Genomic DNA, 25,903 nt, shown 5'->3' on the forward strand with positions numbered 1-25,903 from the left:
TGCAACCAGTGAAGTTAAGGCTCGAGGAGCGAAGAAGCCATAGATCACCACAACCACCCAGCCTCCATTCCCCACTCCAGTGTTTCATTACTTAAGAGTAAAATAATGTTACTGGCACAACAGAGCAAGCTGTTAAATAATGCAGAGACACCGAGTTGGAGCATAAATGAAGATATAAAAATTCAGGATTAAGAGTAATTAACTAATTGGCTTATAATCAGTTTTCTCTGTTAAAGCTTTACAATGATGTTTTAAGCAAAGTCTGTGATTCCAAGTTATTATACCTTTTTTTAATTAATAACTGCTTTGCCAGTTAGACCCAAGATGAGAAAGACTTTTTTAAATTGAAATACAGTAGTATAAAATTTACTCTTTTAAAAGTGCCTAATTCAATATGTATGGCTGAGTCCCTTTGCTGTCCACCTGAAACCTCTCACAGCATTGTTAATTGTCTGTACTCCAATACAAAAAGTAAAAGTTAAAAAAGTGCCTAATTAAGAATCACTACATTGTACACCTGTAACATATAATATTGTACATCAGCTGAACCTCAGTTAAAAGAACTATATGCCCTGTCATGTTTATTGTGTCACTTTATGTTTATACATTAATACAATACAACCATACAGAGTGCATAATTCAGAGGTTTTTAGTATATTCAACAGGATGATGTAACCATCAGCACTAATTCCAGAACATTTTCATCACTTCACAAAAAATCTGTATTCATTAGCAGTCACTCCCCATCACCCCAACCACCAGCCCCTGGCAATCACCAATCTTTCCATCTCTATGAATTTGCCTATTTTGGACATTTCATGTAAATGGAATCATACAACATGTGGTCTTTTATGTCTGGCTTCTTTCACTTAGCAAATGCTTTAAAGGTTTATCATGTAGTATGTGTCAGTATTTCGTTCCTTTTTATGGTTAAATAATGTCCCATTGTAGGAATATGCCACATTCTGTTTATCCATCAATCAACTGATGGCCATTTGGGTTGTTTCCACTTTTTGTCTACTGTGAATAACACTACTATGAACATTCACATACAAGTTTTCATGTAGACAGAAAGGCTTTTGATTTAGCATTTTCAAGTTTTTCGAAACAGCCAGCTTCCTTTTTAACATCAGAAGTACCCTCTTCATGTAGCAGAACTTCCTCTTTAATATGTGACTTTTTTTTCTCCTATAACATCTTATGAGCAAAATCTTTTGATGTGAATTTAGAGTCACTCTGCTGCTTTCCGGACCTGGTTCTGATCTTCACCTCATCACAGGTCCTCACAGCTGAGCTGATTTCCAGGCTTGCTGTGCTTCACTCAGATGTTGATGGTTTTGCTGCATTGTTTATTCCAGCCAGGTCTTAACTCTGAGAACTTGGTGGATGCTGTTCTCTCAGTCTCCAGAGTCATCTTCATTTGAGGCTGGTATGACTTTACATGTTGGTTTGTAAAATAAAAGCTAGACTTATTTTAGGACAAAATGTTGCATATGCAACATTAACTATTTAGCAGTTTTATACAATTCAAAATAAGTGATTTACATCTTCAGCAGGTATTCAGAATTTTCTCTAGCTTGTGTAAACAACCCATTTTTCTTTTCTTAAAACATCCTGTAGAACTGGTGGGGAAGGGCAAAGAGTTGTGAAAGGATTTGGAAAGCTCTGGAAAATCCATCCTGAGTTTCAGACTAAACTTCCTAAAGTGAATTCTACAAAAACAGAATATGTTGGTGTTATGTACAATTTTATCCTCTGTCTCCTCCCACTGTCACCTTCCTTCAGGATGCAAGCTCTTTCTGGACTCACTCTTCAGTTCTACAGGTCATTTTAGGACATGATGAAGGAATATATTTTCTCATTTGATTTACTGGAGGCTACCCTAAAACAATTCTTTAGTTTTTAGAGTCATTTCAGAGAGACCAGCCTCTCTTCTATGTACTCCTGCCAGGGAGCCTGTAAAAACCCTGTAACTCAAGAACCCACCACCAAACTTGTTCTCTTTGAGAAAGGTTATGCTTCTTACTCAAGCATGTTTGCTCTGGGGGAACATATTTAGAATGATAAGATAGGAAAGGCACCCCAGTTGAGGCAGCTGGATCTTGAGGTGACAAGAGAGCACCAGTCTTTCTCATCCTCTAGTGAAATTCCTTATGTTTGACCTTTTCCCAGTAAAGAAGAGGTCACTCTAAAAACCATGTTCTTTGCTGCTGTGTTCTAGTTATCATATACTTCTTGAAACCAGCTCACATTCTCATATTCTTTCTAGAACCAAGCAGGTATACTTACATAGAAACACAAGTTAATAAAATAAAGGCAAATAAATTTCAAAATAGTCTTTCTTCATCAGTAACTCATCGCCACAGACCATTTCTTCCCTAACTCCCTTTAGGGGACCTGGCCTTTTCTCCCTCTGAATTTTTGGGAAAGCACTTGGATAAATAAAAACTTAGAGCCTATTTCGCCATCAAAAGACGTGGAGAAATGTTTTCTTCTTGCCTAAGAGGAATAGCAGGACAGGCTTTTAACCACTGTTCTGACTTTGAAACTCAAAAGATTTATGAGAAGTGAATGAAATGAAAGTATTCATTGTCCTTTGTTCCAAACCAAGATTGTGCTAGGTGCAATGAAGAAAGGATCACTTCTTTATCTTCTTCATATCCTCAGCACTCAGCAAAGTAACTGCGTATAAAAAACATCAGAAAAATATTTGTTGAATGACTTTAAAATTGACCATACCTTCAAGAGTTTAGACACTGTTGGAAAATATTGTCAGATTATAAAATATTACAGTAGAAGCCCATTTACCTGAACATGATTGGGATATGGGTAGTTACTTAGTAGGACATCATAGACTCTATGTATTCTGTAAAATGTGTATGTTAAACATTTTATTTTAACTCAGACATCAAGTATTCAGATCTTTTAATGTAGTGCCAAAGTCTTTTCTTTGGAAATAAGTGTCATAGTTGGAAATTGAAGTCTCATGACATCTTTCTTTAATAAATCATACTTAGTACATTTGTTCCCTTATTTCCAGGAACTTAAGTCAGTAGTAAAACAGTTTGAATGTAGATACCTTCTAGATTTTAATGTTTTTTTCTTTTATCGCACCAATAACTTAATTTTACAGTGACAAAATTTCAGTAGTTTTTTGCCTTTTATAAGTCTTTATAAAATATTTAGAGTCTTCCCCTCAATTCTAAAAATATCAACTTTTTTCCACACTCATTAGTTTTTTTTCATTAGTTTATGAATTGAATAATTACTGTGAAAAGTACAACCAGCATAAATAAGTGGGGATGAGTACAACTAGCTCTTAGTAAACATTAAACTCAGCTACTGAGATAAGGTTATTGATATTTCTCCCGGCAATCTTGATTCCAGCTTGTGCTTCTTCCAGCCCCAGCGTTTCTCATGATGTACTCTGCATAGAAGTTAAATAAGCAGGGTGACAATATACAGCCTTGACGTACTCCTTTTCCTATTAGGAACCAATCTGTTGTTCCATGTCCAGTTCTAACTGTTGCTTCCTGACCTGCATACAGGTTTCTCAAGAGGCAGATCAGGTGGTCTGGTATTCCCATCTCTTTCAGAATTTTCCACAGTTTATTGTGATCCACACAGTCAAAGGCTTTGGCGTAGTCAATAAAGCAGAAATAGATGTTTTTCTGGAAATCTCTTGCTTTTTTTTATAATCCAGCAGATATTGGCAATTTGATCTCTGGTTCCTCTGCCTTTTCTAAAACCAGCTTGAACATCTGGAAGTTCTCGGTTCACATATTGCTGAAGCCTGGCTTGGAGAATTTTGATCATTACTTTACTAGCGTGTGAGATGAGTGCAATTGTGCAGTAGTTTGAGCATTCTTTGGGATTGCCTTTCTTAGGGATTGGAATGAAAACTGACCTTTTCCAGTCCTGTGGCCACTGCTGAGTTTGAAACTGCTGCTGAAGCTGAACCTCCAATACTTTGGCCACCTCATGCGAAGAGTTGACTCATTGGAAAAGACCCTGATGCTGGGAGGGATTGGGGGCAGGAGGAGAAGGGGACAACAGAGGATGAGATGGCTGGATGGCATCACCGACTCGATGTGCATGAGTTTGAGTAAACTCCGGGAGTTTGTGATGGACAGGGAGGCCTGGCTTGTTGCGATTCATGGGGTCGCAAAGAGTCGGACACGACTGAGCGACTGAACTGAACTGAACTGAACTGAACTGAGATAAGACACATGAGAGCATAACAGAAACTAAACTATTTAGCCATGAATCAGTGTGTCCAGGGCGTTGGTGGTTTTCTTTTATAGATGAAATGGAAAGAGAGCATTGGCTCATCCAGAGAGTAAATGGAATCATTCAAGAAAGATTCTACAATATTTTATTAAGAGGATTGCAGTAAGGGGGCTTAAATAGGTAATCCTTCATGAAATAAGTAAAATTTGAGTTGAATTTTGAAGGATGGTTGACATGTATAATTTGAGAAGGAGTGTTCTCAGGAAGGGGATGAAAAGCCACCCCCCAAAACCACAGATTGATATTGGGAAGGGGAGAAATACAGCAAAGATGTGATTTAATTGAAAAAGCATTATTTCACAAGTCTAAAAACCCAGTTGCATTTATAACAAACTTATTAAATGTTTTAATTTGGAGGTAAATAATGAAGGAGGAATTAGAGTCTTACAAACAAGAGTGTAGGGAAAGCCACCTAGCTTAAAGAGTCAGCCTGAAATGAGGAAGACAGGGGGGTCAAAGGAAAGGCCCAGGTTAAAGCATCAGCCTGGTGGTTTCAGTGTAATCCTTTCAATCAGAGTATATACTAAAAACTTTCAGGTAAGATTTTATATGAGTGGAGAATTCTACAGCTTAAGAAATTTGAAAACTATGGATTTAGATATATAAGCCAAATATACATGTTACAAAATGTTGTCAAAACTGAAGAATTTAATTCCCACTAATTAGACAAAGGTTCAGCAGAAGAGAATCATAAGCTCTTTTTGGTTTAGGGGGTTTATTTGGTAATATTTGATTCATACTTTCAATTAATAGGAAATCAATATGGATTTAAATATGGGTGATTGAAAACAAATATTGAATTCTGAATATTAAACATGAGCAAGTACTTGATTCACTTTAAATAAGTAAGGCATCTATTCAATATATGATAAAATAATAGAATATTTTTTAAATCTGAGAATTCTTCAAAGCTTCTTAAGAAAAATGAGTCTCTCAAATTCAAGATCTGTTATCTCATTGCTGTGTGATCATCTTTTCTACCTTTACTATAGCCAAATTTCATTCACTTCTCTGCATCTAAATCTGCTTTCTTTTGGAATTCCATCACCTTCTTTGACAATAAATTTTCAAATGTATCCAGATTCAGAATCACTTCAGAAAAGTATATTTGATCACTAAGATAGTCTTCTGCAAACAAACCAAAAAAATTTTTTCATTTTAACATCTGAGACTTAACAAATCTCTTTGTATATTCGCATTTGAGGATAAAAGTGTTTTTCTCCATATTTTTCTCCATACATCCTGTGGATATATCTAGAGGGTGTTGGATGTTTGCTTCCCTTCTAATACAGAAATTTTTTTTAATTAAAATGATAGTTTCACATTTGAAGTGCAGCATGGTTTTGTTTTTTTTTTCCATAAAATATTAAGTAGCAAAATCAAAAACCCTGTACACATTCTCTCCTAGCTTGAGCAGGAACTGTTTTATGTGGGTTGACACCTCACATACTCTTGAGTTTAAGAAGTTAGCTTTATCTGAGAAGTCACTATTTTTAGGTCCAGCTGTAATGTTTCTAACTTTGGTGTGCAGAGTAGTGGGTGCTTCCTTTCCCAGAAGGCTCTGTATTCTCTACATGGGCAGGTCAATTTGACATAAAGCTACCTACGAGAAGCAGCAGGCCCATTGCAGCCCGTTTCTTACTTGAAAATTATGAGCAGGTCTTGGGAGTCACAGGCTTTACTTGGGAACCAGCTGCATGTCAGTACAAGCATGGATTGTGGTCCCTGGAGGCTGGGAGAGCACAATGTTTGAACTTAATTTCTTTGGGAGATAAAGAAGAAAAAAATACCTTTCTACCTGACAAGATTGACAACGTATTAACTCTATCTTCAGAAGTGTGCTGGACAGTTGCTAAGTAAACATCCACTTTTCAAAGATGATGATCAAGGAAACATCTCTACGAAGGGACCCGGATTTAAGGGGAGAGTTAGCTTTCCTGGCAAGGGGCTGTGATTTTGTTCTCCCGTCACGGTTTAAGAAGCGGCTGAAGTCATTTCAGCAGACACAGGTTTGAAACTTGGGTGTTTCTTTTAAAATATTTTTATTACTAATAAAGCCACCCAGTGAACTAACTTACAAATAATTTTACAGCTCACTTGATATTAGATCAAGGAATTAATCTGTGTCCTCTATTCAGCTATTTCCAGAAAGCTATTTGTAGAGAGATTCCAACAGGTTTAAAAATAGACCTTTTGGACCTGAAGTACAGTACTCACATTTTTCTCTTGTAGAGAGAGAATCCAGTTTTAGAGACAATAAATACAACTTAACAAATATTTTGCAATTTAGAATTTTTCATAAAAATATCTTTGAGAAATTAGAATTTCCATATTAAAAGCTTGTTTGCACTTTGAATCAGGAGACGAAATTTGTTTTAACATGCATACATCTGTAATTAATCTTTTTTAAAAGGGAATATCGATCCTAATAATCATGGTTTTTTGAAAAGACTATTTTTACATGTATCAGCAGTTGTGTGTGTATGATATATTGTGTATAGGTAATAAAGCATGGCAGTTACTTCTGGGTTGTGAAAGAATGTCTTCCCTCAGCTGTGAGGTTGAGTCATTTCTGTCTGCAGAGACCATGCTTACTTGCTCACAACCATAGGGCCAGTATCTCATGAAACAAGTTGCCTAGCATTGAATACAGTACAAATTGGGAGCCATATCATGACAGACATCCAGAATCCAGCAAGAAACCACAGTTTCATAGTTATTCTGACCTACAGTAATTTCAAATTATTTGACTGAACCATGTGAAATTGCTTTTTTAAAAACAGGTGAAAAATGGTCAAATATTAGAAAAATGCTACAATAACATAACAGTGTTAGGATACTGTTCAGAATGAATATCTAAATGATACTGTAAGGTAACGGAGAGCTGAGATACTTGGCACAGCTAGTTCTCTTTATCTCTTTTAATTCTCTTGTAATCCTAGATTTGAATGAAAAAGTTTTATCAAAGTGGGCAGATGCTAAACTTAGTAAATCTGACAAACTTTAAGTTTCGGGTTTATTCTATAATGTTGTAAAGTGTCAGTTTTATTAAACTCCTTTAAGGTTTAAATTATACGTCTCCTATTGAACTCAGTGAAAAGTAAATGATTATACCTGAAAAATTCAGAATAAATGCATTCTCTTTCTTTTCCCTTTAAATATTAAAATCAGTTTTATTAAATATGGAATTACACAGTGAATTAATAAATACTTGCTATTAGTGAACTGTTCTATGTTAAGTACACTGAGAAAAGCAAGGTAGGCTATTATATAATTGAAATATTTTCCTGTTCAAATTAAAACTTTGACAGCCCGGGTTTGTTCTGAATGTCACTTACTCCTGTCAAAGCAAAAGCAAAAAGAATGAAAGGCTTGCTTGCTGTAAACCTTCTGCAGTAGTGTGTGTTCACTATACTTGAGTTTCATCTCCATTGGCACTGTGACCTTAATCCTATGGTTATAACTACCCTGAAGTTATCCATAACTGCCCTGGCTGTCACACTATGGGCAACATTTTGGGGAAACAAGAATTTTGACAATCGTATGCTTGTAGTCTCACAAATCTCTTTAGAATTTTAGAATAATAGAAAGGAAATGACACTGAATACAAATGACCTAAGTAAAGCTGCTAAAGAATTATATGCCTTATTTTAGAAATTTAAGAACAGTTTCTTCTGTTATTAACTCATAGGACTGTGTAATAATAGTTGCGGGTTTAGCACCAAGGCAGAGAGAAATATTACTTAGAATAGATTATCAGTTTGTTGACTTGAAAGTGGTGTGTAAACTTTAAATTGCTTTACAAGTGTAAATTATTATTTTATTTTTTATTGAAGCTGAAAGACCATGCCAAGTTGTGTTTAATCTTTTGAGAACCCCATCCTTTGGCATCTCTGCCCAGCACAGCTTTGAGCCATTTCCCTGCATTATATCTTGTAATTTCCTTTAACCCTCACAATAGCCTTCCAAGAAGAAGGGGTTATAATCTATTTTATTACTGAAATTCTGAAAAATTCAGTTAAGTAACTGAAGTTAAGTAACTGTCGTGAGGTCACAGAGCTAGTAACCCATCACTGTTTTTTGTTAAGTTTTTCGTATTTTATTGGCATCACTTCCCTCTGCCACTTCTTCCTTGACTGTTGTTTTATGTGGGTAATATCCTTTTACTGCAGCAACGGTCAGGTGTGACAACTGACCTTCATATCCTCAATAGTGTTAATATATGAGCAGACTCCACTGTGTGTTAATGTCAGATGTTAACATGAAAAATGGGCCATGTTTAATAAAAGTAGGAGATTATATCATATTTATCACATATTTATGTGAATGAAGCCTATCTTCCTGTAATACTCATGCTTTTCAAAGGTAGCTAAAAATTTTACCCTGAATTTAAAAATCATATTATAAGTCCATGTGTCAGAAGGGAATATGATATTCAGATCTGCTTCATACTGATAAACCATTGTTCAGACTTTAGGAATGGCATTAGGATATAGTTTAAGAAAGACGAACAGTAGAGTAATATTTTGAGTTCACAGGGAATTTAAAATAAATTTAGCTAGTCAACAGTCATATCCATTTTTCATACTTTATGTAGCATCTAGTAGTACCATGCTCATGAGCTTTGATAGATAATTTGGTCAAAATTAAGAATAGAAATTAATCTCTGAAAATCTTCCTGAAATCTATTTTACTTTTTCTGCTAGGAGTCTCAGAACTAAATTTAGTCTTCATTGGTAAACTAAACTTCTACCTGAATAGTAATGTATCTCCCCTCCCCTTTCCCTAAATCATGGATAATCTTAGTCTCCCCATTGCCCCCCACTTTTTTTATACTGTCCTTTCTATGTCTCTTCATGGTTTACCACATCAGATCCTTTTTGGGGAAAGGGATGATATAAACTATTAATGAATTAATAAACTGTAAAGAGGATTTGGCCATGGTGAAGTTAATGACTATGATCTCTGCCTATTGGAGTCTACCAGGAATGGGAGAAATGTGCATCTCAGAAAAAATAGCATGCCCCTGGTTGAAAGTAAATCAGCCTGGGAGAAGATATTCTAAAACTAAAATGCTTTAATTTTCTTAACAAAGACTTTCTCTGCTCAGACACTTGCAATGATTCTTCCTAGACAAAGCCAAACCAAGGAAGAAGGTAGAAGGACCCCCACACACAATACATTTTAGATCTACATATTTAAAAGGAACTCATTCTATCTGCCTTTTGAAGGACAGGTGAAAATAACAGAAAGACCAAAAACAGTCTCCAAGAAGAATTTACTAATCTAGGTCCAATAGACTGAGAATTCACCTGGAGATCCTTAATATGTCAGCTGACATCACTCTTCCACATCACTCGTAGAAAATGTACTGTAGGATTTTTTTAAGCACAGATCTGTGTAAATTCAGGTAGTGACAGATAAGAAATGTATTGATTGATTCAGTATAGGAAAGCATTCCCTCAGAGCTTGCCTGCCCCCTCGAGTAGAGTGAGCTCTTCATCTTTACTGCTTCTAATTATGTTTCTTTTTAATATTTATACCCAACTTCCTATTACTGGTGAGGATTTTCTAGTAATACAAACTGTTTAGAATTTTTATGTCTCATATTTTCCTTACAGATTCAAAATAAAACAGAAAAGAAACCTGGAACACCACTTCCACCTCCAGCCCCCTTTCCAAGTAGTCCCCGACCTCCCTCCCCTGTTCCTCATGTGAATAATGTTGTGAGTGCAACATTATCCATCAACATTCCACAGTTCTACTTTCCTGAAGGACTCCCCGATGCCTGCAGTAATCATGAACAGACTCTAAGCAGAATTGAAGCTGCTTTCATGGATATTGAAGATCAGAAAGCAGACGTTTATGAAATGGGAAAAATTGCAAAGGTAATGTAACTACTAAATGATGTATAATCTCCCTTTCTCTAGCTGTCCCAATCTCCCTCTCTTTACTGCCTCCTTGCTTTCTATTTTTAAGCATTCATAGGTTTTTTTTCCATATTGAAAAAAATATATTTGATACTGATGTACTAGCTGTGGTACAGTTTGAAAAAAACCTTAGTGGTCTCCCAGTCCAACCTCCCATTTAATATAGGAATTCCATTCATGGCATCACCAAAACATAAATTTCCTGCTTGAGTGCCTTCAGTGGCAGAAGACTCACTCCCTTGCCAAGTAGCCTGTTCTATCATTAAATAGCTTTACTTGTTGAATACAAATCTCTTTTTTTATTCTCATTCATTGATCATAATTCCTTGCCCTGAAGCCAGACAAGGAACTATTAGGCCAACTCAATGCTGGGATTCTTCTCAGAAATAGATGGATTTGTTATTGCTAGTCTTTGATTCTTTTCAATACATCCAGCTGCTTCTAATTTAAGCTCTTAGTCCCTAACCCTTGGACTACTGTAGCACCTTCGGTAACTGGATTCTACATTTCCAGCCGCCTCCTAGAACAGTTAATACTGAGCGTAACCACCAGTTTATATTTGATCATGTCATTCCCCAGCTCAGCAAAATGCAGGGATTCCTACCGTCTATAGCAGCAGTCCCCAACCTGTTTGGCACCAGGGACCAGTTTCACACAGAAGACAGTTTTTCCATGGACCAAGGGGGTGAGGGAGGGGTGGTTTAGGCAGTAACGCACAGTGGTGGGGAGCCGCAGATGAAGGTTTGCTCGCCTGCTGCTCACCGCCTGCTCTGCAGCCCAGTTCCTAACAGGCTAAGGACCAGTACCAGTGTTTGGGGACTCCTGAACTATAGGAGTGCTTTGTTTCATTTGGGTCCTGTTTTGATCATGCATGTACACTATTCTGAAGAGTCAGATCCAACCTCAGGATTTCGCAGTGGTCTCAAGCTGTGCTTCAAGAGACAGAGGGGTTAGGCATGTGGGCAGGGGGACACCAAGTGGGAGTTCCCAAGACCCCGTGCACCCTTCTACTCGGAACACTACCTCTGTCTTCAGCAAGCATATTTAAAAGTTTGACAACTACCACTTTTGAGTATAAAATCCAAACCACTATTCCCTGTATCCGCCTGACCCACCTGTGCCTGCCTCTGCGTTTGGGCTTTCATACTTCTCCCCTCCAAAATGTACGTCTCCTCTCCATTCCCACATCACCATTCTCTAAGGCCCCACCCTGTGGGTCATGCCCCCTCTGCTTTCCTGCTGATAACCCCAGAACATTTGTTACTGCTGTTAATTTGTAAGTAGAGTGATTTTCAAGGAAATGAAAAAGAATTCTTTTTTAATCATCCCCCAGTCTTGCTTTTTTGTTGACACCTTAGGTGTTTCTAGTGAAAAACAAACTCTTTCATTCTAGTAATAAGATCTCACCTATTTCCACTCTACTGTAACATGAGGAAACTGATATCCCACAAGTATGTACCTGAGGTCATATTTTGTCCATGTCAGGAGACATGTCCTCTGACTCCTGCATCATGCTGTTTCTACCTTATCTCCCCTGAAGTGGGTTAACGTAAAATCAGCTACTTCTACTAAGCATTACCCACTCAAATAAATTATAAGTTCTTTCAGGGCATTTGCAATTTTTTACCCCAAGCTTTGAAAGGTGACTATTTTATTATGAATCAAGGTGGTAAATTATCTGAATGGGCTGGAATGTTGAACCTAAATCCAAGAGAGAGAATTTAGCAGAGATGAATGAAATCTGCATTTGGAGATAACATGTTAATCACATAAATGCCAAACGGGGCATGTCTAACATGGCAGCGGTTTGTGTAAGAGAGACAGGAGGCTTCGTGGACTAGTTTGAGCAAACAAGCAGGGGAAACTGCAGACTGAGCCCCATGGTAGTTCCCTTGTGCTCTGCTGGGCTCCCCACATCTGGAGAGCCAATCCAAGGGATCAGTGCCTCACTGTCAGAGACCTGCAGCCTGCTCTGTCTTGAAGGTCTCAGGTCAACCTTCCTCCTCTTGAATATTCCCAGCCCCGGCCTGAGGAGCTTTCCTGCGTGCTGCCTCCACCCTCCTGCTCCGGCCCTCCCACCTGGCTCGTGGCAGCCCCCGCTGCCTGTGGCTTAGCGGCCGCCAGCACTCCACAGTGAATGCACAGTGAGAGGACAGCAGGGAGCCTGAGGACTCCACGTGGTCACGGGGAGTGTGGGAGAGAGTGTAGTCAGGTCAGGGAAGGGGTTGGTGCTGGGGAATCAAAGGGAGGACTTTGCTGTTCACAGACTGGGGATCTGTCTGTAGGTGGCATCAGGAAAAACTGCCAGTGTTACAGCTGACAACATAGGGAAGTTTAAAAAGAGAAAACTGGGGCTTCCCCGGTGGCTCAGGGGTAAAGAATCCGCCTGCCAATATACAGGTTCTACCCCTGATCCGGGAAGATCCCATGTGCTCCAGAGCAACTAAGCCTGTGTGCCAAAACTATTTAGCCTTTGCTGAGAGCCTGAGAGACAGAACTCTGGAAACCACATGCCCTATAGCCCACGCTCACAGCAGGAGCACCTGCGCTGCTCACTGCAATGAGAAGCCTGCGTGCCGCAACTAGAGAGCAGCCCCTGCTCACAGCAGCCGAGACCCAGGACAGCCAGAGATAAATTTTTAGTTATAAAAAAAGATAGAAAACTTGATAACCATAGTAACGGTCGTTTACATAATAATTTACTGTTTATACCAAATTATCATGTGGCACAGTAGCCAGTATACACACATATATCTGATTAACTTGTCTGAGTTGTGCTTGACTACAGTCCTAAATTCCATTCAGGGGTGCCAAGCATTTGTGTTCATTCCCTCAGACCGTAATTGTCAGTTTAGGTAGCAAAGTGAACTAACATTGTGTGTAAGATGAGGATATGTGTATGATGACCTCACAGGTACCATATTAGCTCATTTTATTGGATTTTATCTCTTTATTCTTAAAATCATTTATTTTAAAAAATTTAATTATGGAATTTATTTAAATTCCATGTAATCCAACTTGTTCTCAGCTATGGCCAGACTGTTAGTACTCACTAAACCAGCCTTTCCACCACTCTTTGTTCTGCAGACTGTCCTCCCTCCTTGGAGAGATTGACCTCCATTTCTGAGTAAATTCTTAGTGTGTAGTTTGTATTTTTTTCCACAGCTTTATGAAGTGATGGAAAAGAAATGAATAGAGAATGACCTAAGAGGGACAAAAGCAGCATAGGAACAGAAAGGAAAGTATTTGGCACCACTGAGTTTTAGCCTTTGACAGGCTTGAGGGAAAAGAGGGAGAATTTGAGGGAGAAGGATGAAACTATCTTCTGAACTATCCGGAGCGCTCCAGCTCTTCCTACTAGCTGATGTAGCGCCATCTTAACCCTCTTGCCTGTGGCCTGTAAGGTAGCCGCTTGGTTCCTTTATTTCTTTGTCTGCAGAATGAAATAAAAATACCTGCCCTCTTCTGTATGGGGTCATGGCAGGACTGAATAAAACAACAAGCATGAGACATTTTAAAATGTTAAAGAACCTTACAAATATTGGGCGAGCATCTCTTCCTACATATCATTAGACAATTTGCTTTCAGTTCTTTATGTTGTTGGGCCATTTTCAGATGAAATTATAGGTGTTAATCAAGTTTTCTTGGCTCCAGCAACACTGACTCTTGCCTTCTCCTCTAAACCTGTTTCCTAAACCCATTTTCAGCATGTCCTATACCTCCTCACTTGTCATCCAGTCTTTTCCTTTGTGAAGAGCCTTGACGTGAGCTTGTTCTCTCTTTTGTCATGAAAGTCTCTATTCTGTTGCCCTCAGATTAATATTATTTACTTGTTTTTAGGTTTGTATTGATCTCTTGGCTCCTTTTATCGTAATTCTCTGTTTTTAAGAAGACGCAGGCCAGACATACATTTATTTTTTAAATAGCGGGAAAGTGTACTAATTTTCTCTGATTTCAAAGCAATTTTTATTTTTAACTTATTTTATTTTGGCTGTGCAGGGTCTTCCTTGTGGCATGCAATCTTTCTCTAGTTGTGGCACTTGGGGGCTTCTTTTGTTGTGGTACATGGGCTTAGTTGCCCCACGTCATGTGAGATCTTATTTCCCCAACCAGGGGTCAAACCCAAGTCCCCTACATTGGAAGATGGATTCTTAACCACTGGACCACCAGAGAAGTCCCTACATTTTAAAAAAACAGTCAGAGTGTAATATCTGCAACCCTTGCCATCCACTGCCCTTCCTGCTTTTGCCTTTGGTATTTTCTCCAAGGGCTTTATACCTTCATGCTGCTCAACCCTTGGCTACTCGGGGTGTCCCACTACAAGAAAAATAGGTCAATCCTTTCATACCCACTTCAAAATGTATCTGTTCTGTACCATATTTCTTAGGGTTTTGCCTTTGGGTAATAATAAATTTGTAAATGTTAATCCCATACTCTTTATGAGCTGACATGTACATTTTAACAAAGTCTTCTGAATAAAAATCATAATCCAAGGAAATGAAAGTTGTTTAATAGTGGACGTAGCCCTACAGGATGCTAAGTACACAGGTCCCGAACATGTTTCATCTGAGCTGGTGACCACTTTCCAAGGATAAGCTAGACGATTCTTGATCCCTTCCAATTCTGAAAAATCCATAGTGACTCTAATGTTGGGAGCTTCAAGTAGTTTGGCAAGCCAGTCCCAGTCCCTCTCTGTATTTTCTGTCTTTGTGGCTCTGCACCCCCACCTCCATAATACAAGCTGCTTTTAATTTTCCCAGCAATTGCCAGTAGCCTATCACATATAAGAGCATTTTCTTGGCAAACTACCATTCCTCATGAAAGGGAGACTTGGGATTGGGGAAAATGGATTTGACAGTAACCACCCAAAGTATATTAATTGTGAGCTTTGTACCTTGGCAATCATAATTTACACAATAAACAAAATCCATTTGGTTGCTAAGCAACACCTTTCCCTCATTCTTGACCTCAGTGGAGGTATTTGACCTCTGGACTTAAGAAATTTTAAATTCCACCCTGCTTGCAGAATGTGATTGGGTGGCCCTGGCAGAAGCAATCTCTTATTTCTGCCCTGTACTTACTTACCTCCCTTGGCTTGAATCTCATCATCCATGTCCTCATCTCTGACATGAACCCAGCAGTCCTGGGCATTCTCTCAGCATGACTAACCTCAGATGAAGTACTGTTCAGGCTTCTGTAGGATCCCCTATGCACAGAGGCCCCACATCAGAAGCAGCTTCACCTCAGCCTAACGTGGATTCACATCTAGTCATCTACCAGAGGAGAAGCTTCCCTTTGTAGAATAAGACTCAAGAGTCCTATATCTATTATGATAATAAGAATATCTTTATCCAATAATAAGATGTGACTCTTTGAAGAGCTTCAGATTTGGGAATACGTTTTATGTGTATATACAAAATTGGGAACATTTGGAAACTATTTTTCAGCTAATATTTAGATATTATTACTTGGAAGAATTTTCCCTCTAGAAAAAAAGCAGGTAAATTTGGTATGAATTGTTTCTTATAAAAGGATAAAAATAATTTTTCTTAATTGAAAGAAAAAGGTTTTTTATTGAGAAGAAAATCATTACCTTTTAGGGTATTGTATTTTAGTTCTTTCTCAGGCTCTTATAATATGTTGTTATTAGTGATATGTTCTAATATATAAATAAATTATAGCATTTTAATTTTTTCCTCCCATCTTTCACCTGAATTGTAACCATTTAAATAGATTTATAGCTGTTTTCTAAAACAGTCCAGGCTTTTCTGTTTCTCCTTGAACCTGGGGCTTAATAACACAATAAGCAAAGGAGAAAAGGAGAGAGCAATTAGAGCGTATTGATACCAAGTTACTGGGCAGTAAAGGTGGCTGGCTGTATTTTTCTCCCATAGGAAGGGAGGCCATTTACACAACCATGACATTCAGTCACATCTTTTTCTTCCTAAAAGTAGAAAATACATGATGTAAGAGTGGTAGGAAGGAAGGGAGACTGGTTGCTTACGGGAAAGAAACTTCACTATAAATGTACTTTAAGAAAAGGCAGTTGGATATTCCATCTTCTTCGTGAAACATGTCATCCTCTTGTATTGTTTCCCCTCTGTCTCACTGAAACATGTCATCTTCTTGTATTGTTTCCCCTCTGTCTTGCTGAATCTACCCCAGCTGATGTATCTGCCTCCATCCCAGTTTTGCTCCCCCAGCTCCTCTTCTGTCCACTGTGGCCTGAAGGGTTAAAGCCACAAAGGCCCTTTCTTTGGCCATGTCGTCTCTTCACTGCCCCTTGGCTCACACTGCATTTGTGTTTTATTTGCAGGCCTGCGGCTGTCCTCTTTATTGGAAAGCCCCCATGTTCAGGGCTGCAGGAGGAGAGAGGACAGGATTTGTGTCAGCACAGTCATTCATCGCCATGTGGAGAAAGTAAGTAAGAGAGCAGCTACTCGGGCTGGGCAAGGAATTATCTGGTCCTCATGACATGCTTTATAAAAGACACTAATTTTACTCATTCATTAATTTCCCCCTTACCCTTTGTTTCAGCAAGTAAAATTAAATGATTCACAACTTTTTATGCCCACAAAGAAATTCTTTCCCTAAGCCTTTATCTTACATGTCTCTGATCGGTAAAGCAGATCTCCAAAAATACTTGTTTAATAACTATTTGATAGTTTCTTAGTTTCACTTGTTAACAGTTTGAGTCTTAGGATTTGACTCTTGTAGCAGTGACATAAATGTTCCTTCAAGGGGAGCAAATCATACATGTCACATGCTTTCATTCTCATCTGATCCAATTTAGAATTGTATCCAGTTGATTTATTAAAAATAACTGAATTCTGGGACTTCCATGGTGGTCCAGTGGTTAAGACTCTGTGCTTCTAACCCAGGGGGCGCTGGTTCCATCCCTGGTCAAGCGTTAGGACTGCCACATGCTGCACAGCCGAAAAAGGTGGGAGGGGGGATCGGGATGGGGAATACATGTAAATCCATGGCTGATTCATGTCAATGTATGGCAAAAACCACTACAATATTGTAAAGTAATTAGCCTGCAACTAATAAAAATAAATGGGGAAACAAAAGACCTTTCTTTTAAAAAATAACTGAATTCTAATAGATTTTAGTCATTACTTTTTGAAAGCTGCAGTTAAGGAACAAAGGGTTAGTATATTTATAAATATACTCCTGGATTTTAATATCCTGACAAGTTCTCTTGAATTTAAATCCAACTTTCTTCTCTCTTTTCTTTTTTCTCCCTTCTTTCTTTAGAAATTATTTCTTGATATATTTATGCACAATTTAAGGGAATGTTATAGCTTGCCCCTTCTACCTCTTTTAACTGATCAGCCTTCTTTAAGTATCTTGTTCTCACTTTCTGGGCTGGATACCCTTCCTGACGAACTACTGGGAAATGCTGTCCACCTGCTGTCACTGTCATCACTGTTATTTAAAGTCAGCAGCAAAACTCAGCTTACAGACTCTTCTAATCCTTTCCTGCCACCTCAAAGTCCTCACTAGTATAATGCTTGAGAACACCATAGGTGATTAATAACTATATTCTTATTTTGAAAAACCTAGCCACAAGTTGAATTCACCAAGATCTTCTTGCATTACAATAGAACTAAAGTGATCAGGAATGGGAAAGACTAGAGATCTCTTCAAGAAAATTAGAGATACCAGGGAACATTTCATGCAAAGATGGGCACAGTAAAGGACAAAAACAGCATAGACCTAACAGAAGCAGAAGATATTAAGAAGAGGTAGCAAGAATACACAGAAGAACTATACAGGAAAGATCTTCATGACCCAGATAACCATGATGGTGTGATCACTCACCTAGAGCCAGACATCCTGGAGTGTGAGGTCAAGTGGGCCTTAGGAAGCATCACTACAAACAAAACTAGTGGAGGTGTTGAAATTCCAGCTGAGCTATTTCAAATCCTAAAAGATGATGCTGTTAAAGTGATGCACTCAGTATGCCAGCAAATTTGGAAAACTCAGCAGTGGCCACAGGACTGGAAAAGGTCAGTTTTCATTGCAATCCCAAAGAAAGGCAGTGCCAAAGAATTTTCAAACTGCCACACAATTGCATTCATTTCACATGCTAGCAAAGTAATGCTCAAAATTCTCCAAGCTAGGCTTCAACAGTACTTGAACTGTGAACTTCCAGATGTTCAAGCTGGATTTAGAAAAGACAGAGGAACCAGAGATAAAATTGCCAACATCTGTTGAATTATAGAAAAAGCTAGAGAATTCCAGAAAAATATCTGCTTCATTGACTGTGCTAAAGCCTTTGACTGTGTGGATCACAACCAACTGTGGAAAAATTCTTAAAGAGATGGGAATACCAGACCACCTTACCTACCTCCTGAGAAATCTGTATGCAGGTCAAGAAGCAGCAGTTAGAACCTGACATGGAACAACAGACTGGTTCCAAACTGGGAAAGGAGTATGTCAAGACTGTATATTGTCACCCTGCTTATTTAACTTTTATGCAGAGTACATCTTGGGAAATGTTGAGTTGGATGAAGCACAAGCTGAAATTAAGACTTGGGAGAAACATCAATAGCTCAGATATGCAGATGACACCACCCTTATGACAAAAAGTGAAGAGGAACTCAAGAGCCTCTTGATGAAAGTGAAAGAGGAGAGTGAAAAGGCTGGCTTAAAACTGAACATTCAAAAAACAAAAATCATGGCATCCAGTCCCATGACTTCATGGCATATAGATGGGGAAACAATGGAACAGTGACAGACTATTTTCTTGGGCTCCAAAATCACTGCAGATGCTGACTACAGCCATGAAATTAAAAGATGCTTGTTGCTTGGAAGAAAAGCTATGACAAACCTAGAGAGCATATTAAAAAGCAGAGACATTACTTTGCCAACAAAGGTCTGTCTAGTCAAAGCTGTGATATTTCCAGTAGTTGTATGGATGTGAGAGTTTGGACCATAAAGAAAGCTGAGTGCTGAAGAATTTATGCTTTTGAACCGTGGTGTTAGAGAAGACTCTTGAGAGTCCCTTGGACTGCAAGGAGATCAAACCAGTCAGTCCTAAAGGAAATCAATCCTGAATATTCATTGGAAGGACTGATGCTAAGGCTGAAATGCCAATATTTTGGCCACCTGATGTGAAGAACTGACTCACTGGAAAAGACCCTGATGCTGGGAGACTGAAAGCAGGAGGAAAAGAGGACGACAGAGGATGAGATGGTTGTATGGCATCACTAACTCGATGGACATGAGTTTGAGCAAGCTCTGGGAGATGGTGAAGGACAGGGAAACCTGGGGTGTTGCAGTCCCTGGAGCCGCAAAGAGTCGAATACGACTAAGTGACTGAACAACAGCAAAGTGATCAGGAGAAATAAGACAACCAGTTCACACCGAAGCTAAAAGTTATAAGTGCTTCATGTTTTCCAGGTGAATTCTGATCATTTTGTTACAGGGAATAGTTCTAAGTTGTTCAAATACCAAAGATTGCAGTGGCCATGGGAGAATCATTCCTTATACACTAGTGGAATGGCCCTCCAGAAGTCAGGGCCATGGTCACCATGCCCTCTCTCCTATTGCAGATAGGACACAGCTGGATAGAAGTCTAAAAAATGGGGGGTTTTTTTTCGGTGTATAGTTAAGCAGTAATAAAAGTAGAATAATTCCTTGGAGTCCAGAATTAGCAAAAAGCACTAATTAGGCAGGAGTAAGCCAGTTAAAAAAAAAAAAAATGGTATTTGCCATTCTGGCTATTGTGGCATCTAGAACCAGAGGGAAGAAAATAGAGCCAAAGGCCTCAGATTCCCTCTCCTTTCCCCACCAGTAAAGCCAAGGACTTCAGCAGGGTGGTCTGCTTGTCTATTATTAGTTACTATTGTTGTTATTTTAAATCAGCATATAACAGTAGCAGAATTGAAGAACTTGCAATGTGTAGATATTCTGGCTTTCAGCTACCTTCTCTCCCCTGGGTAGGTGCCAGGCCCCAAAAAAGGCCTCAGGTGGAGTGTGAACAAAGAGTAGAAAGAATAGGGATGTTACACAGCTCTTGTCAGGGTATCTTCAGCCCCTGAATTCAGCATTGTTGGCAAAAACCCTCTAACAATCTGGGAAAGCAGCAAGAGTGAGTTGTGATTGTTTCAGATAAAAGTTTGAACAACCTGGGAAATTCAAAAATAAATAAAAGGAAGTAGTTCATTCTATAAATGATTAGAGCCAGAGAGAAGAGCTTGTATTCTAAGTTACTTTCACTATGCATTCTAAGTTATTTTCACTATGCGAGGACCCTGTGTTTGTGAGCCTGAAGCTGACTATGGCAGAAGAAAACTAGTAATCAACTTGTTTACCTACAATTAACTTTATAATGTTAAGGATAGTAATAGCCCAAATTTTTTGGTCTTAAGACTCTGTGTCACTGAGATAAAGTGGACATTTATGTTGGTGGATAGAGCAGCAGCATCCTTAACAGCTGTATTTCTTTATTGAGATGAATCATTTTCACTTTATCTCCAAGGAAAAGAGATTTCTGCAAAGTCAAAGGGGGGGGAAAGACATGAAGCATAAGTCCTCATTTTCCGTTACTGCAGAAAACTGCTTATGAAATATATAGCATGAGCAACTGTCCCTGTCTTTATTTCATTTAAAAAAAAAAAAAATCCTATGAATAAATAAGTGTAAGGTCTTTTTTTCTATTTTCTGGCCAGATACTATAATGACTGGAGCGCCCTCTAGTGGCAGCTCCTCTCTTGCGCACTCAAAGTGCCTTTTTTTTTTTTTTTTTTTAATTTTTTTATTAGTTGGAGGCTAATTACTTCACAACATTTCAGTGGGTTTTGTCATACATTGATATGAATCAGCCATGGATTTACACGTCTTCCCCATCCCAATCCCCGCTCCCACCTCCCTCTCCACCCGATTCCTCTCGAAACATCCCACCCTCGCCTTCTCCCACAGAGTTCAAAAGTCTGTTCTGTATTTCTGTGTCTCTTTTTCTGTTTTGCATATAGGGTTATCGTTACCATCTTTCTAAATTCCATATATATGTGTTAGTATGCTGTAATGTTCTTTATCTTTCTGGCTTACTTCACTCTGTATAAGGGGCTCCAGCTTCATCCATCTCATTAGGACTGGTTCAAATGAATTCTTTTTAATGGCTGAGTAATATTCCATGGTGTATATGTACCACAGCTTCCTTATCCATTCATCTGCTGATGGGCATCTAGGTTGCTTCCATGTCCTGGCTATTATGAACAATGCTGCAATGAACATTGGGATGCACGTGTCTCTTTCAGATCTGGTTTCCTCAGTGTGTATGCCCAGAAGTGGGATTGCTGGGTCATATGGCAGTTCTATTTCCAGTTTTTTAAGAAATCTCCACACTGTTTTCCATAGCGGCTGTACTAGTTTGCATTCCCACCAACAGTGTAAGAGGGTTCCCTTTTCTCCACACCCTCTCCAGCATTTATTGCTTGTAGACTTTTGGATAGCAGCCATCCTGACTGGTGTGTAATGGTACCTCATTGTGGTTTTGATTTGCATTTCTCTGATAATGAGTGATGTTGAGCATCTTTTCATGTGTTTGTTAGCCATCTGTATGTCTTCTTTGGAGAAATGTCTGTTTAGTTCTTTGGCCCATTTTTGGATTGGGTCATTTATTTTTCTGGAATTGAGCTTCAGGAGTTGCTTGTATATTTTTGAGATTAATCCTTTGTCTGTTTCTTCATTTGCTATTATTTTCTCCCAATCTGAGGGCTGTCTTTTCACCTTACTTATAGTTTCCTTTGTAGTGCAAAAGCTTTTAAGTTTCATTAGGTCCCATTTGTTTAGTTTTGCTTTTATTTCCAATATTCTGGGAGGTGGGTCATAGAGGATCCTGCTGTGATTCATGTCGGAGAGTGTTTTGCCTATGTTCTCCTCTAGGAGTTTTATAGTTTCTGGTCTTACATGTAGATCTTTAATCCATTTTGAGTTTATTTTTGTGTATGGTGTTAGAAAGTGTTCTAGTTTCATTCTTTTACAAGTGGTTGACCAGTTTTCCCAGCACCACTTGTTAAAGAGGTTGTCTTTTTTCCATTGTATATCCTTGCCTCCTTTGTCAAAGATAAGGTGTCCATAGGTTCGTGGATTTATCTCTGGGCTTTCTATTCTGTTCCATTGATCTATATTTCTGTCTTTGTGCCACCAGAAAATTACTAGAGCTAATCAATGAATATAGTAAAGTTGCAGGATATAAAATTGACACACAGAAATCCCTTGCATTCCTATATACTAACAATGAAAAAACAGAAAGAGAAATTAAGGAAACAATACCATTCACCATTGCAACAAAAAGAATAAAATACTTAGGAGTATATCTACCTAAAGAAACAAAAGACCTATACATAGAAAACTATAAAACACTGATGAAAGAAATCAAAGAGGACACAAACAGATGGAGAAACATACCGTGTTCATGGATTGGAAGAATCAATATTGTCAAAATGGCTATTCTACCCAAAGCAGTCTATAGATTCAATGCAATCCCTATCAAGCTACCAGTGGTATTTTTCACAGAACTAGACCAAAGAATTTCACAATTTGTATGGAAATACAAAAAACCTCGAATAGCCAAAGTAATCTTGAGAAAGAAGAATGGAACTGGAGGAATCAACCTGCCTGACTTCAGACTCTACTACAAAGCCACAGTCATCAAAATGCCTTTTAAAAACCAGCGTGCTTTAAAGGAGCACCACGTATGGCTATGATGAAAGTGAAAGAGGAAAGTGAAAAAGTTGGCTTAAAGCTCAACACTCAGAAAACTAAGATCATGGCATCTGGTCCCAACACTTCATGGCAAATAGATGGGGAAACAGTGGAAACAGTGTCAGACTTCATTTTTTGGGCTCCAAAATCACTGCAGATGGTGACTGCAGCCATGAAATTAAAAGACGCTTACTCCTTGGAAGGAAAGTTATGACCAACCTAGATAGCATATTAAAAAGCAGAGACATTACTTTGCCAACAAAGGTCCATCTGGTCAAGGCTATGGTTTTTCCAGTAGTCATATATGGATGTGAGAGTTGGACTGTGAAGAAAGCTGAGCACCGAAAAATTGATGCTTTTGAACTGTGGTGTTGGAGAAGACTCTTGAGAGTCCTTTGGACTGCAAGGAGATCCAGCCAGTCCATCCTAAAGGAGATCAGTCCTGGGTGTTCATTGGAAGGACTGATGAAGCTGAAACTCCAGTACCACCTCATGCGAAGAGTTGACTCATTAGAAAAGACCCTGATGCTGGGACGGATTGGGGGCAGGAGGAGAAGGGGATGCCAGAGGATGAGATGGCTGGATGGCATCACCGACTCAATGAACATGAGTTTGGGTAAACTCCGGGAGTTGGTGATGGACAGGGAAGCCTGGCATGCTGCAATTCATGGGGTTGCAAAGAGTCGGACAGGACTGAGCGACTGAACTGAGCTGAACTGAAGCAACTAAGCATGATGGTTTGAATTACCACACTTACCTTGAAGAAGACAAGTGTTTATAATTTTTTATAAATTGTACCCTTTGCTTAGTGACCTGGGTCCAACTTTAGCATCTTAAGACTTACAAGTACAAAAAAAAACAGAAGTAAAACATATTGGTATATACATATTCATGCTGACTTACCCCAGTAATAGGCTCTATATAATCTTGTGGGGAAAGTCAAATACAAAAGTCACAGCATAACAGTAAATAATTTTCCTCCTGTCCCAGTGCTCATGGGGTGGAGGTTTCTGAGCCCTCTTCTGAGTGTTTCGAGCATGAACTCCTCACCAGACTTTTGTTCCCCTGCCTTTGATCCCCCTCCCTTCCCTATTCTGCTGCCCATTTCCTCTCTATTCTTTGACAACTGTTTCTGCTCCAGTCAAGACATTTTTAAGGGAAAGAGGTTGCTCCACAGCATTTCTTTTTGAATTCCTAGATTACCAACTTTGTGACAAAACTCCTCTCAGAGTTGGTAATATTGCTCCAACTTTTATATGCTTTACTTGCTCTTACCTTTTCATGTCAAGGTATCATTTGTTCATTAACAAAACAACATTTCATCTTAAGAGTTCTGGAAGATAGTTTAGAGTAGCTATGTTTACCTTCTTTCTCCAGTTTTCGTGACTTTTATTATCTCTTTTTCTCCTGCTGTGTGAAGTTCACCAGCCTCTAGCACTGGTTGAACATCATAATTCATCTCTTCTTTCTGTTGCATGCTTCTAATACCAAAAGGCCATACCTGACTTAACTTTACCCTCTCAGAATCTCTCTCATCTGGTATATCTGTGCAGTTTGTACATAGTGCTGCTATCCTTTCTTCATGAAAACACTATTTTCCAAAGACCTTTTTGGTTGTGATCCTCCCACTCGTTTTCAAATCGTAAGAGATGGGTCCCATCAGCACCTGTTTCACTGGTCTGTTTCTGAAACGTGTATTTATTTAACTTTGGGAGCCTTAAGCATGCTGAAGAATGATAAGGAAAATAAAGAGTGTTCAATGACTTTAATCGGAGAAGGCAATGGCAACCCGCTCCAGTACTCTTGCCTGGAAAATCCCATGGACGGAGGAGCCTGGTAGGCTGCAGTCCGTGGGGTCGCTAGGAGTCAGACACGACTGAGCGACTTCACTTTCACTTTTCACTTTCATGCATTGGAGAAGGAAATGGCAACCCACTCCAGTGTTCTTGCCTGGAGAATCCCAGGGATGGGGAAGCCTGGTGGGCTGCCGTCTATGGGGTCGCACAGAGTCGAACGCGACTGAAGCAACTTAGCAGCAGCAGCAGTATGACTTTAATAATTACAAATGGAATCAGTTAAGTGGATATCTGTTGGTCAGATCACAAACATTTTTAAGAATCTTCTGTATGAAAGGCACTGTTTCTAGTGCTAAAGGAAAAAAAAAAAGAGCTGTAACTTTGCCTGCCCTTTAGGTGCCAGAGAAATAAAAGGAAATTCATGGTACAATGGCATATGTAATACACATAAACTAAATATAGTACAAAGATCAGTAAGGGATTTAGTTATCAGAGAAGGCTTTTTGAAAGAGGTGAGTTATTACCTGGACTTTAAAGAATAACCAGTATTCAGAAAGCAAAGTTGGGAGAGGTGGTTTTCTAGGAGAGATAAACAGCATGAGAAATGGCGCTGAGACAAGAATGCCCACGGCACACTCAGAGCAGAGTGGGTCAGGCCAGCTGCCCAGAGTGGATGTTTCAGTTTAGCAAAGTAGTGAGATAGGCATACTGGCTCTAGCCTAGTTAAAGAGGGCCTTAAATGCCAGGCTTAGATATCTAGATTTCCTCATATAAGTGGTAGAAAACTGTTGAACATTTTTGGAAAAGGGAATGATATAATCGAAGAATGTTTTAGAATGATGAATTATCTGTGATGTGAGGTTGGATGGACACTGAAGCCTGTTTTGACCTTCTTCCCTTCTGAAAGTCTCAGCATGAAATAAAAAGACCCTGGACTTAATGGTCAACTGGAAACAGGAAGGAAGACATGGTTGTTTAAAATGTGTTCCCATCCTATATTCCAAGCACCTAGTGGTCCAGGCTGGAAACCTGGAAGTCATCATGGACTTTGCCCACTTCTACCCCTCCACACCAATCAGCTACCACGCCCTTTCATTTTCAACTGTGTTTGCCCCTTTCTCTTCGTCTCACGCTGCCAGTATTCTTGCTCAAGCCCTTAGACAAACT

The 25,903-nt window shown here is 39.0% G+C and overlaps 1 protein-coding gene across 5 annotated transcripts in view; it reads left to right on the forward strand.

The window, feature by feature from the left end:
• The window catches only part of PPP2R3A (protein phosphatase 2 regulatory subunit B''alpha), a 220,264-nt gene that overhangs the window by 73,714 nt on the left and 120,647 nt on the right, over nucleotides 1–25,903 (forward strand). For 4 of the 5 annotated variants that reach the window (XM_061167648.1, XM_061167647.1, XM_061167649.1 and 1 more), the window contains 2 exons: nucleotides 9,912–10,178; nucleotides 16,537–16,640. In XM_061167648.1, the coding sequence (XP_061023631.1) occupies nucleotides 9,912–10,178; nucleotides 16,537–16,640 (371 nt within the window). Of the gene's footprint in view, nucleotides 1–5,849; nucleotides 6,300–9,911; nucleotides 10,179–16,536; nucleotides 16,641–25,903 lie in introns of those variants that run through there. The other variant, XM_061167650.1, reaches the window with a different exon arrangement.

Source organism: Dama dama, chromosome 19 (genome assembly GCF_033118175.1).
Source record: "Dama dama isolate Ldn47 chromosome 19, ASM3311817v1, whole genome shotgun sequence".
In the NCBI taxonomy this organism is placed as follows: domain Eukaryota; kingdom Metazoa; phylum Chordata; class Mammalia; order Artiodactyla; family Cervidae; genus Dama; species Dama dama.